At 28.8% G+C, this 13915-nt stretch overlaps 2 protein-coding genes across 2 annotated transcripts in view; one reads left to right on the top strand and one right to left on the bottom strand.

The window, feature by feature from the left end:
* LOC123294364 (angiotensin-converting enzyme) overlaps positions 1 to 13915 on the bottom strand; it is a 157142-nt gene that overhangs the window by 99166 nt on the left and 44061 nt on the right. The window lies entirely within an intron of this gene.
* On the top strand, positions 6570 to 8631 carry LOC123298233 (proline-rich protein 4-like). Its single transcript, XM_044880188.1, has 2 exons — positions 6570 to 6643; positions 7384 to 8631. Exons 1-2 carry the CDS (start codon positions 6632 to 6634, stop codon positions 8551 to 8553), a joined length of 1182 nt encoding a protein of 393 aa, XP_044736123.1. The 5' UTR covers positions 6570 to 6631; the 3' UTR covers positions 8554 to 8631.

The following is a 13915-nucleotide window of genomic DNA, read 5'->3' as shown; positions in this document are numbered from 1 at the left end:
AATAATAAAAATAATTAAATTAATTTTTTATCTTTAATTATATCGTCAACCTTGACAGAAATTTGTAATTAAACGAAAACAAAAAATTAATGGTTAATAAATTTTTCATTAATTCAAAAAATATTTCTTTATGAATTGAACACAGTAAAATATCACTCAATTTTTTAATTTCTTTTTAGGTACAATTATAACTAATTATTAAAAATATGTTTTGAAATTTAAAATGTTTTTAAACAAAATACAAATTTACAAAATTGAAACATCCGACAAATACAAATTAATCTATTATTATTTGACTATGGAAGCACAGGAAATGTATAAATGTAAATATATTTCGGGCTAGACTAACGCTACTTTGAAACTAATCTAATATAACTCCGCTTTAGCCAACTAATCTTGAAATCTGATAGGCTTCTTTTTAATACCAACGACATTTGGGAACTTTAAACTAGGATTTGTGTGTTTCTATCCGTCTCAGACATTATTGCTCAGGTGAACCAATTTTAAAATGGTTGTCTTATTTGGTGTCTTAAGATTTAAACTTTGAAATTGATATTTTAATAGTTTTTGCTCGTACAACTTAAACATTTATAGTTTTAAATCGGTGACTTAATAAAATTTTGAAATTTCACTTTTTTTTTATTTCATTATATCCAAGCCTACATAGAAACAGAGATAAATAAGGCAAAATAGGCAAGTGCCTACAGGCGCGAGGTTACTACGGGGTACGCACGTGTAAGTTTTTAAACAAACATAAAATTAATTGTATAAATATACAAAAAATTACAGTCCGTTGATATTGAAATTTGTACAGTTATTCAAATTTTCGACAGTCTAATTCACATAATTCCTGTAGAAAGGGAAAATTTTAATAAAAATGAACAGCAAGCTTTGGAACTGTCAATAGTCAAAGAATATAAAAAGGACACAATGAGAATACGGAAGAAAAAGCTCTTTGTTACTTCTTCATTAACTGATCAGGAAATATTTAGATTAACCTGATATTTAGTAATTTTAGACAAACTTGTGGTGAAACTTCAAAAGAAGCGAGAATTGTACAGCAATTTTTACAGTTAATTTCCGTTTTTCCGAAGAAGTTCAAAATAAAGCAAGTTGTAGTAACGATGTATTCTGATGATTTTAAAAAGACCTTTTCGATTAAAGTATTCATCTGCGTTTTTATTTAACAACGATAGTTCGAGTCGGAGGACTGCCTCAAACGACCAACGCGATTTTACAGGTTGTAATAAATAAAGAATTTGAAATTAAAGAACAAAAAGTCTTAATTGATTAATTTTTATTACGAAGGGCGTTAATTTTTTAAACTGCCTACGGGCGCAATAGTTTTTAACCTTCCATCCACCTCTGCATAGAATAATTAAAAAATAAAGTCGTAAGAGACAACTAAGCTTATTATCTTCACTTGCTTTCAATTAAGTTTGATTGATATTAATAAAATGTGATAAAAACATAAATATATTTAATTTAAAAAAATACTTAATAAAAAATATATTTTATTTTTATTTTTATTTTAAAGCTATTAAATTTCAATTACTATAAAAAGTTACAAAAGTTACATTTATTAGGTATTTAAAATATAAATATAAACAAACAATCTATTTATTTATTTAATCCTTTATGTTTGTGGGAATGTATGTCTGTGAATACGTAGTATATTTTCAAACAAAAAAAACTTATTACTTACTTTTCAGTCCATACAAGACTATCTAAGTACAATATTACTTAACAATATACATATATTTAAACATTATATGTATATATCTTATATAATTATTGTATCTCATGTATATTCATTTCACTCAAATGAATGTTATACAAATATAAAGTGGTCGAGAAATAATTCAAAACTGTTGTTTTTTTTTATTTTTCTTGGCCTTGTAGTAGCCTTATGCCTCCTTCACACTCTATCAAAGTAGCATAAAGTCAGGTGAAGGATAAAAATGTGGTGACTCGTAATAAAAGTGCACGAAAATAAAAAATTACTGTAAATAAAATTGAGGCAAACTTATTTAATTCAGCTTATTGCGTGAGCTATTTTATGTATATATGAAATATATATCAAGGTATACTAATTTTATTCTCTAGTAACCCTTAAAAAAAGAGATGTCAAGCTGTCCTTAGGACACATCTTGTAAACCATTAGAGATAGTATAAAAGTTTGAATGTAAAAAATGTAATAAAAAATAAACAACTTTTACTTGAAACTTTTTTTTGTAAAGATGATTTACCTCGTGGCTTACCCGTGAGGGTGCAAGTTCAAAACTTTGGTGTCCATTTTCTCCAAGGCTATATAAGATAGGGAGTTGAAAATTTGCAGGTAGTTTAAACTAGTAGTCTTTTAAACATTCTCGAAATCAAAAAGATATTCTAGAAACTGCTATCGAAATTTTCGAAAACAAAACAAACGATGGCCGAAAAGGTGCCATAATTGTGTTGGTCTTTTAAACTTTTCTAATTTATAAAAAAAGTTATTGCAATCACTGACATTCAACACTTTCTATACAGGGTATTTACACAATTGTTTATTTTCACTTGTTTAATAAGCTACAGCGTACATTATTACCTATTTTAAACCCTTTAAGACTTTTTACTCATCAAGAACAATCGAAATCCAAGTTTTGTTAAACACAATTTATCTATACAGTCTGATCATTTCAAAAGTATCCACTCTTGATAACTCCTCAGTCGATTTAGATATTGAGAGGGAAGTTCAAAAATGATAACTAGAGAATTTTAAGTTTCACCCCTTCACGCCAAGCCACCTAACTTTGAAATTTCAAATGACACTTCCTACCTTGTTATGCATCATTTGAAAGGGCATAAAATATTCCATTCACCGTGATAAAAAAAACGAAATCGGTCAAACACAAAAGATGGATGGCATCCACCCTTTTGAATGTGTCCTTTTTTATCAGCATTTTAATTTGAACACCTTGTAAAAAAAACTACACTTTATGTAAAATAAGGAACATAATTACTTGTTGACTTTAAAAATTAATAAGCATTACTTATTGAAACAGTCTTCACAATAGATTATAGAAAATTTTATTATTATTATTAAAACTAATTATAATGATATGTTTAATTTAAAAAAAAAATAAAAATAAAAATGAAAAATATAGATCATACATGCGCATGTAAAAATCATTTCACTTTTTTTTAGACATAACCGCGATGTGCAAAAACCGCACCACAAAATTATTTTTTATATCTGTTATGTGTCTTAGCCAATTAAATCGGCAATAAATTCGATTGCTTCTAAATAATTATTTGTGGAAAAATCGGTGAAAAGTCCCGATTTTTCAAACTTACTTTAAAAAAATGAGGGGAGAGTCCTTAAAAAATAAAAATTTGTTGGCAAGAACTTGCGCAGTTGTAAGTTTTTATTAGTATTTACACTCATTGGGAGTGAGAAATGAAAAGGCTGCCACGGAAAGCCACAAATCCCTTATAAAAAAAATTAGCTAATTTGTTTAAACAATTGCAGAATATGTGAAATGTGTCTGCCTATGAACAAAAAGCCAACAATTCGACCGAAATAAAATATTCAGACCACTTTTTGTTCAGCAGAAAACATATCACAAAGAAATTGATAATTTCTGCCCCTAATTTGTTTATAACAATTGAAGGGCTAAATAAAGGGTCGTAATTAGTCTTAAGAGGGAGTTAGGTTAAGGGGTGCCCTCTGATCCCCTATGCCGGGAAAAAAATACCCTATTATAGATGCAGATCCCATCAAAACAATAAAAATTGGAGCCAAAAAAACATATTTTTAAACAATAAATCCGTTGTTTTATAAATTATTTTTTGTCACCATCTTGTCTTTGCGCATTTTTTTTAAATAAATTTGATCAACATAGTCACCTACCTCTTCAATTTACTGATTTGAAAAAAAGGTTATCCAACTCGCCTGATCTTTTTATTTAAAACTTCATATCAGTGCGGTTCAAGCCTGTGATCCAATACGTATAGATTTAAGATTTCAATTATATAATTTTAAATCATTTCAATAAAAAAAATTTAACTAGCTAAATTATATCTTTAAAAGATTAAGTACATCATACTCTTCATTATTGCTAATGAGATTGTAGATTTTTGTTATAATGTCTCTCACCAAGAAAAAAAAAACACCTTAAACTAAATTTCTAATAATTTTAAGATAAAAATAAAGATGACAGTAAAGAATTAACGTAATTGATTTATTTATTATACTTATGTAATTTTATCAAAGTAAAAAATCGCTTACGCTCAAGGAAAACAATAAAGAAGAATCAAAGCGTTAGGATGTTTTAATTATATGTAATTGCAGCAGCTAAAAATAATCGAAGAAAAAAACGTATAATTTAATTACTTAAAGGCTTTAATCTCATTGTATTCCTGTCAATAATTGCATCCTCGGCAGTACCTATCCCTGTAAAACAGCGCACACGCTCGCTTCTGACTGACCAGGATGATTGAGCAATAAGGAGACGCTTTTTAGATATCACTCTTCAAATATTTAGTATCTTTTTGTTAATTATGTTCAGTACAGAGACTTAAGTTACTCTTTTTTACTCAAATCTCAATTTTATAATTATAGCCGTATTATATACACTGCAATTGAGCAAAGCTATTTTATTCAACGTCCGCTAGACCGCTCCCCAGATTCATTGTTAGACACTTTGATATATTGCCAAAAAAACAATTTAGTTATTTTAACCCCGACTAACAACGGAGGGTTGTTACTAGTTTAACTATCAGTGTATCTCTGTATCTGCCTCGCAAATAGTTCGATTTTGATTTTGTTTTTGTTCGAAAGGAAATTTAATCGAAGTGTGTTCTTTGCTATGTCTCAAGTTCAAGCTTTGGGTTCCGTATCCGAAAACAACTAGAAATGATAGGGTGATCTTCAAATAGCCGAGTAGATTATCTTGAAACGAAGCTAAGAAAACTCTAGATCAAATAAACTTCACACAATCAAAAATAAAAATCGGTTCAACCGTTTACGATACCACAAACGAATCAAACAGACCTGATTTTATGTCATAGGTTTCTTTAAATTTTCAATTTATGTGTTATTGCGATTAATTTTGTTTCGGAATTGGATATAAGTTTGATATTCGAAAAATTTTTGTAAGAACGCCTTAAAACGCGATAAAATCCTATAAGAACACTTTTATTTCAAATAAGCCAGTTTTGAAAAAAAGAGCTAATAAATATTATAATTACTCGCTTTTACTCCCGTGGTGGTGTCTACTTGGTTCGGCGCCACAGAAAAAATCATTACATGTAAAAAACAATCATCTTTCTAGCTTGTAAAGAAAAAAATGGGTAGTTTTAGGGAGGTTTTCCCATTTTCGGGCAGTTTCAATTTTTAACTTGAATTTTTTTCGAAGTTTTCTGTTAATTTGACTTTATTCCGGATTGATTGAAGTGAAAATTCCCTCTTTAAAGCATGCATAGAACAGAAAAACGTGACTGGGAAGGGATGTTCCGATTCTCCATAGGGTTGCATTGACAAAGTTGAAGTTTTCCTGCATTTTTCAAGGAATTTCTCATCATATGCCGAAAACCGTATCTTACTAGCACGTCTAGAAGTGTCTTAGAATTTGTAACGGTAAATAATTAAGTCAGTGAATCAGCTTCAAATAATATAGTATTTTAGTTTAACAGAAAATAAAATACGATAACCTATTTTTCAAACGAATTAACATTCGTATTTTAACTTCTCAAAAGCTGCATAATTTAATCACTTATTTTACGCAAATATATACCGGCCGCTTTTTTAAAAAGCATATCGAAAAAAAAAAAACCATATACAGTAGAACCTCGATAAGTTAAAATCCAAGGGAAACACAAAATATTTTAAGTTATAGAGGTTTTAAGTTATCAAGGGTCTATGTTAGGTAAAGGTTAATATAGAGGTATGTACATGTTTCTATGTACCCTAGTTAATATAGAGGTATGTACATGTTTCTATGTAGTTACTGAGGGCCTATACAGAGATTATTTATTTAAGTTATAGAGGTTGCGTATTTTAAGTTATAGAGGTTTTGGGCTCTGATGGGAAGGGAACATAGTATTTTTTGAAGTAACAGAGGTTTTTATGTTACCGAGGTTTAAGTTATCGAGATTCTACTGTATTTAAATTAGGAAGTACATATATGTACCAATTTATTAAAATTTAACCAAGTGTATACTAAAAAAATAAATTAATTACAAATATTTTTAACTCAATTGAATGAATTTAAAAAAAATATGCGGTGAAATAATCATATTGCGTCTACTATAAAATATATTCTTCGGTTATATTAATAAAAGTACAAAGAACCCTTCTCTCGCTAACTTCACGGAATGTCAAACAATTATGCATGTATGTATGTATTTATGTATGTATTTATGTGTATAATAATCATCGCGCACATACTAATATATTCAAAACAGTACAATTTTTTTTTTTATACATTAATAATTCGAAAGTAGATTAAGAAGACTAAAAATTTTTTGAGAGTGGTATGAGTTATATATATATAATAGGCATATCACCTAGTCAATAGTATCCAGTCACTACCTGGACTTCCATAGCTGAACTCTCAATCACAAATAACAGTGTGACTTAAATATAAAAATAATGAAATCCTTGGTAAGCATTATTTGTTTGTATAACAATCAAACAAAGTGCAAGTGAATTTTTCAATTTTTCTATTGTGTGAAAAAAAACGGTGTTTATTTTTTTTTTTCGGGATAGTTTTGTATATTTTCTTATAATTTTTTGTGCAGTGATGTAATCTACCGCGGATTAATGAATCTCAATCTCTTTTATTATTCGGTACTCTCAAAATATCTTGAAATTTTTGAAGTTGACTAGCCGAAAGTTTATACAAGATGAGTCATGAAGACTCCCGAACTCCAGAAGTGTCTTCTACACATGAAAATAATATCAAAATATTGTGATCATTGCTGTAATTACTCCTTTTGTACTCGGTAAAAGGAAATTTTGTGCAGTATAACGTGTTCTTAAGTTATATCAACGAATCTGTGGCGATTTTAGTAGCATCTCTGCTTGAGGGGTCTCTTTGTGTATCGAAAATCGGATAACAATATTTGGATTTTTGTTTTCAAGTGTAGAAGACACTCCTGGAGTTCAATACGTTTCTCAAAAATTTCACTCACGATGTCATTTTTTACTTGGGATGTGATAATTCGTAATATTAAATTTATCGGAAATTGTCTAAAATTATTTAAAATTATCCGCTTAATTATCAAAATTTATCAAATTACATTCGATAAATAATAATTCACGAAAATCGCTTACATAAAAATTGATTTAAATCCTTCAAGTTTAGAAAAAAATAATAAAATTTTAATAATTTTGATTTATAGGTGCTTGCTGTGATTTTAATCGCAGCTGCAGTTGCATTAGCTGCCGACGATAAAACAGAAAAAAAAGTCGAAGAGACCAAAGATGTCAAAAAAGTGGAAGCCGAACCACTAAAATCAGAAGAATCCAAAAAACAAGATAAACGTGGATTATTTGATATTGGTTCGCACCATGGTGGTTTTGAGAGTTTAGATTTGGGAAGCAGTGGTGGTCACTTTGGTGGTGGCCATTCATTTGGCTCAGATTTTGGTGGTAGTTATGGCGGTGGTTATGGCCATGGTTTCGGTGGCGGTCTTGAAGAGCATCACTCAAAAACTGTGACTGTTGTCAAGAATGTACCGGTCCCATATCCAGTTGAAAAAACTATCCATGTACCAATTGAAAAGCATGTACCATACCCAGTGAAAGTACCAGTACCACATCCATATCCAGTTGAGAAGAAAGTTCCATATCCAGTAAAAGTACCAGTGAAAGTACCAGTACCAGTACCACATCCATACCCAGTTGAAAAAACAATCCACTATCCAGTAAAAGTACCAGTCGATAACCCAGTTCCAGTTAAAGTATACGTTCCACAACCTTACCCAGTTGAAAAGAAAATCCCATATCCAGTAAAAGTACCAGTTCCACACCCATATCCAGTAGAAAAAGAAGTACCATACCCAGTTGAAGTTAAAGTACCAGTACCAAAACCATACCCAGTTATCAAACATGTACCAGTTGAAGTAAAAGTACCATATGACAATCCAGTTCCATATCATGTACCAAAACCATACCCAGTTCATATTGAAAAGAAAGTACCAGTACCAGTCGAAAAAATTGTACCATATCCAGTAAAAGTACCAGTAGATCATCCAGTACCATATCCAGTTGAAAAACCAGTACCTTATCCAGTTAAAGTACCTGTACCACATCCATACCCAGTTGAAAAGACTGTACATGTCCCAGTAGAAAAAGTTGTACATTACCCAGTTAAAGTACCAGTTGATAATCCAGTACCATATGAAGTAGTGAAACATGTTCCTTATCCAGTTGAAAAGAAAGTACCTTATCCAGTCAAAGTACCTGTACCAGTTTATGTAAAAGAATCTCATGGATACGGCCATGGTGGTGGTAGCTATGGAAGTTTTGGATCATCAGGCAGTGGTGGATTCAGCAGTTATCATCATTAAATAAAGATCTTTTTATTAAAAAAAAAAAGTATAAATCCTTATACTCTGTGATTTTCTAGCTCAATAATTTTTTTTTATTTTGTTAATTTTTCTATGATTTTTTTTTTACTATTCTTATTTATTTTTATAACGCCTTGAAAAACAATTGTTTCATGCTTTTGAAAGAAATTAGAAAAAAATAAATATTTTTTTATAAAAATTTGTTGTTTTAATTCCAACTATTTTTTTTAATAGCAGCATTTTTTCCTACCTAAGAAGTTATTATAACGAATTTCAATAAAAATTCTGTAGAAATTGAATATGCATTGCTAAATTTGCTAAAAAAATCTGAATTTTAAATTTGCTAACAAAATCATAAACTCATATAAAATTTATCATATACAATTTGTGCAAAAATCTATTACTTTAATTCGTCGAAATTTATATAGATATCGTTTTTTTTTTTTCAAAGTTGATGACCATGCTCGTTACAATGAAAATTAAAAACATTTGTTAACATAGTTTCGAGTGTAACCGAAAATTAACAGCAGATACTTTCTTTTCTTTACAAACGCTTTTTCTATATTTTGGTCTCCATTTCAGTGCTTCCCAATCATTTAAACAAAGAATTTTTGGAACATTCACAAGACTTGTTAAAAAACAAATTAAAAAAAGTATCGTCTTAGCTCCGAAGCAAAAAGTGTGTTTAAGATATCTTTGCACCATCGTAGCTCCCAAAAAGATTAACCGAATTCAAAATGGTTTTTTACATTTTAAGGCTATTGATTTGGAATGGCTATATTTGATAAAAATTTGATCAGCCATTTTTAACGTCAATGTGTGCCTAGTTATGTAAAAATCTGATAAATATAGTACATAAGCCGAAGGATATGGATTTTCTACTACTGATAATTTAAAAAAATTTAATTACCAAAGCTTCCGTAAAAATAATTTAATATTTCCTTAATGAGTCGCTTCCGTACTGAATCGGGAGACTTTTTGAGAGTAAAATTTGGTGATCGAATAACCTCGTTACGTTTTTGGTGCTCAACTTATCGTGGGCATCTTTTACTTTTTAATGCGTGTATATAACTTGTATACTTGTGTGCTGTCTGCAAAGCATCTATTGTTTGAAACTAACAATAACCTGACGGACATTACACACATTGTAGTTGTTACTCACCGACACAACCATATATAAATTATACTGCATAGTTCGTATAACAGCCAAAGCATTTATTGTTTGAAACTGACAATAACCTGGCGGAAACAGCACACTATAAAACAGATAAAAAGTAAGCTCCAGTCGTGCATCGGAACTGACACATACAATTTTTCAAACTGTTTCTAATTTTACTTATTTTAAAATTATAGTAGAAAATTGCTTGATGATGCTATTGTAGCAAGGACACATGATGTGATATTTTACGTCGGAAATTTAAATACTCCGACAACATTATTGTGACAAATGCACATAATCAGTTGTGTCAAGATGTATAAATAGAATATAAAAAAAGTAAAAACCACAATTAGTTCTACATGCGTAATTTACGAAATATAAATTATAATTATAAATTATAATTATTAATTTTGTAATATGTGTTAAATTAAGTAAAAATAAGTTAATATTATTATTATTATTATTAAAATTATTTTCTATTATGTAATGTCTACACTACCTGTTATTTAATCAATTTATATTATATTATTTTGTATTATATCCGACATTATTTATTTTGAAAATTATTTTAATGTAATAGGAGAAAAACAATTTTATTTATTTAAAAATAAATATTATTTTATTTTTCTACGTTTAATGGTGAATTAAATATATACCTAATAGAGTATTGTTTATTCTAAAATATTAAATACTTGAGTGATACCCACCCGCTTTGCTGGGTTTAAATGTAAAGATTAATAAAGATTGCTCTCGCTTATCACCTTTCTATAACACTCGAAATAATGGTAAAAATTGTTTTACACAGGTGAAATTCATGTATGGTTTTCTATTTTTTTTTTAATATATAATAGTAATTACTCATTGAGTATGTCAGAGAAGATGGCCGTGAAATATTTCATATTGACTATTTTTACAGAAATTTGTAATTTATGGTAGCGTTAAATGTCAAATTAAATTAATTTATAATTTTTTTTTTTAATAATATATTTTTATAAATTATATCTCATGTGTTATTCTGAAGTATAAGCTATATTTCCTGTACAGTTTTATTAAAAACCATTCTCTAGTTTTAGCATGTAAGCGTAACAAACAAGCATGCTTACTTTCGCATTTATAATATATAGGGATATTAAAATTAAATAATAAATAGATGAAATTGTAAGCCAATACACTGCTTTTTACCCCGACTGTATAATGGCAAGAGTTATGTGTTTGGTCGATATTTATGTTCATCTGTTCGAACCTAGGTTCTAAACTACCTCATAATTTGGCAAATGAGTTATCGATAGAAACGTCTTGTTCGTACTGTGTTGTCTAAATTATTTATAATGCTAACAAAAATTGAGATTAGATTTCCGTTTTACTTGAAATTTTAAAGTATTTTTGAGCGTAAATATTCCTATTTTTAGCCTTTCACTTAAAGCAAAGATTCCAAAAAGTTCAAATAGAAATTTTCAAATTTTTTGCAGAAAAAATTCACTTCTGCAAAATTTGTGTACCATAACGCTAACTATTAATTAACTGACAGTTACTGTTCAATGTAAACACAATTATTATTTCTTCGTCTGTAGCGCAAAAGAAGATATTAATAAATCACTGTTTAAAAAAACCACACGAATGAATCAAAAATCTAAAAATAAAATTCTACTTAAAATTAAAATCCGTTAAATTATTTTATAAATTTTTATAATTTTGTTATAATTTACATTTAATAATAAAATCAACATGCATATAGATATGGAACATATCCCATATATGAAAAGACATCAATAGACGTATAGACACGAAACCCAAAAACGTATATATCATACATGCATCGTTGATACCCTTTCATCGCGCATAATTTTTATACCATGCATATATGATATATTTCATAGTATATTAAGTTTAGTCCCAAGTTTGTAGCGTTTAAAAATATTGATACTATGAACAAAATTTTGGTATAGGTGTTCATAGAATCATCTAATTAGTCCATTTTCGGTTGTCCGTCCGTCCGTCTGTCTGTGGACACGATAACTCAAAAACGAAAATAGATATCAAGATGAAATTTTTATAGCGTACTTAGGACGTAAAAAGTGAGGTCAAGTTCGTTACTGAGGAATAGGTTAATTGGGTCTTGGGTTCAAAGTACCCATCTTGTAAACCGTTAGAGATATAACAAAAGTTTAAAAGTAAAAAATAACTCTTATAAAAAAATAACTCAACTTTTATTTGAAACATTTTTCGTAAACATCACTATTTACCCGTGACGGCGCAAATTAGGCGTAAATTGTATAGTATGTATTATATGGGAATATCAGTTATATATGTGTGACATGTATGAATGTGTAATTTGATAAGAGTAATCAACACTGTCTATGCATGGTATTTCTAAAATTAACTCAGTCAATTGTTTGTTTTCACTTGTTTTTGATATATTCTTAAATTTTAATTCAATTGCTTTGAAAATTTAAACCTATGCTACTTAATTACTTATTTTTAAAGGGGTGTTTGACCGCTATGTGTGTGTGTCTGTTTGTCACACTCTGTCTGTCTGTGGCATCGTAGTGTCTAAACGGATGAACCGATTTTGATTTTTTTTCTTTCGATTAAAGATAATTTAATGGAGAGTGTTCTCAGTTATGTTTCAAGTGCGAGTTTAGGGTTCCGTAAATGGAACAACTAAAAAATAGGCAACAATCTCCAAAATCTATTCAGTTTGGAAAAAATTGCCGAGTTTTTTTTTAAAATTATGTAATAATCCAAAAAAATAAATAATAAATTCTACAATTATTTTTATTCAAATTTTATCGGTGTTAATTTAAATAATATAATATGCAATTCTATCTAAATAGGTAACCAATCACTGTATTTTATAAGTAATAATTGTTTAGATTTTGTGCAATAAATATAAATATTAATTAAAATTTATAAATATATATAATATTTAAATTCATTTATTACAAGATTAATAAAATAATATTAGTAGTCCGTACCAAAAAAGTAACTTTTGCAATAACGTAAAATATTTTTGCATGGATAAAATTGTTTTGTTTAACAATCAAATCTTTGGCTAGTATAATGCTTTTGGTATTTTGTAGGAAATCCTTTTTATTGCAAAAAAAATTATTGTTTGGTCGGTTGAAAGTGTTGCTAAACAAAATGTCTTTAGATAAAATATTTGGTTCAAATACTTTTTCACTTTTAGAGTGTTAAAATGTTTTTTCCAAGAAAAAATCAATTTGCTTCGCAAGTTTTTGTTGCATTATTGAGTGTTGGTCCTTACGCTAATTACCACCATCGAATCTTAACATGATTTTAAACATTGATTTTAATTTCTTAGAACTTAATTTGTATGCACCTTACGAAAATTTGCAAACTTGGCGTGCAGAGCAGGAGAGGAACTACCGATTTCAAAAGAAATATCTCTCTTTTTGCTTCTGTTGGATGTTTAAATATCGGCATTCTTCGTAGAGCTAACAAGGAAAGCTTTGTTTATATGGCAGTCTATAAAATTATACCTTTATGAAAGTGCCTATCAATTCACAATATTTCTCCAAAAAATTTTGATTCAGAGTAATATCAAGCGTTTCTTGATTGAGAACATATGCTGTATTTATGTCGAAATTTAATTTTTAATAATAACTAGCAATACCCACACGTTTTGCTGGGAAATTTCAACTTCAAAAACAAAGACTACCGTTTTAGAGCCCTCACTTTTCTTGACCTCACTTATCTACTCTTTTGGTACTCGCTGATAATGTAACTTTCTACAGGTGAAATAATTTTTAAAATCGAGTTAAGTATTTAAATCAAAAATGATGAATATCAACTTCGATGCAAATCACCCCCAAAATAACTTTCTTTCCCTTTTCAACTCCGTTAGGTGACGAGTTTCAATAAAATACGACATACGACTTCCATCAATGAATGATTATGCAAAATTAGAAGTCACAACCCTAGGGGTATAATTTCTTATCGAATTCCTACGTTTTACAAATAACACACCCTCCAAGCCTCAGATCTCTAGAATCAGCGGTTTAGGTTGTGCGTTGAGCCATCCTACTCCTGCGGTAGGGTATGAAATTAACGCTATTCAAACTTAATCGTTTAATTTAAATAATGCAATAATGTAAATTACTTTTATCTAAAATATTAATTAAAAATATTAAAAACATGTAATGAATACTTAAGCTGTTTATAGTGGTAATAATAAATACAAAA

This window comes from Chrysoperla carnea, chromosome 1 (assembly GCF_905475395.1).
Source record: "Chrysoperla carnea chromosome 1, inChrCarn1.1, whole genome shotgun sequence".
NCBI classification, from domain to species: Eukaryota; Metazoa; Arthropoda; class Insecta; order Neuroptera; family Chrysopidae; genus Chrysoperla; species Chrysoperla carnea.
The sequence above is the reverse complement of the archived record's forward strand: the minus strand, read 5'-3'. Positions and strand labels throughout refer to the sequence as shown.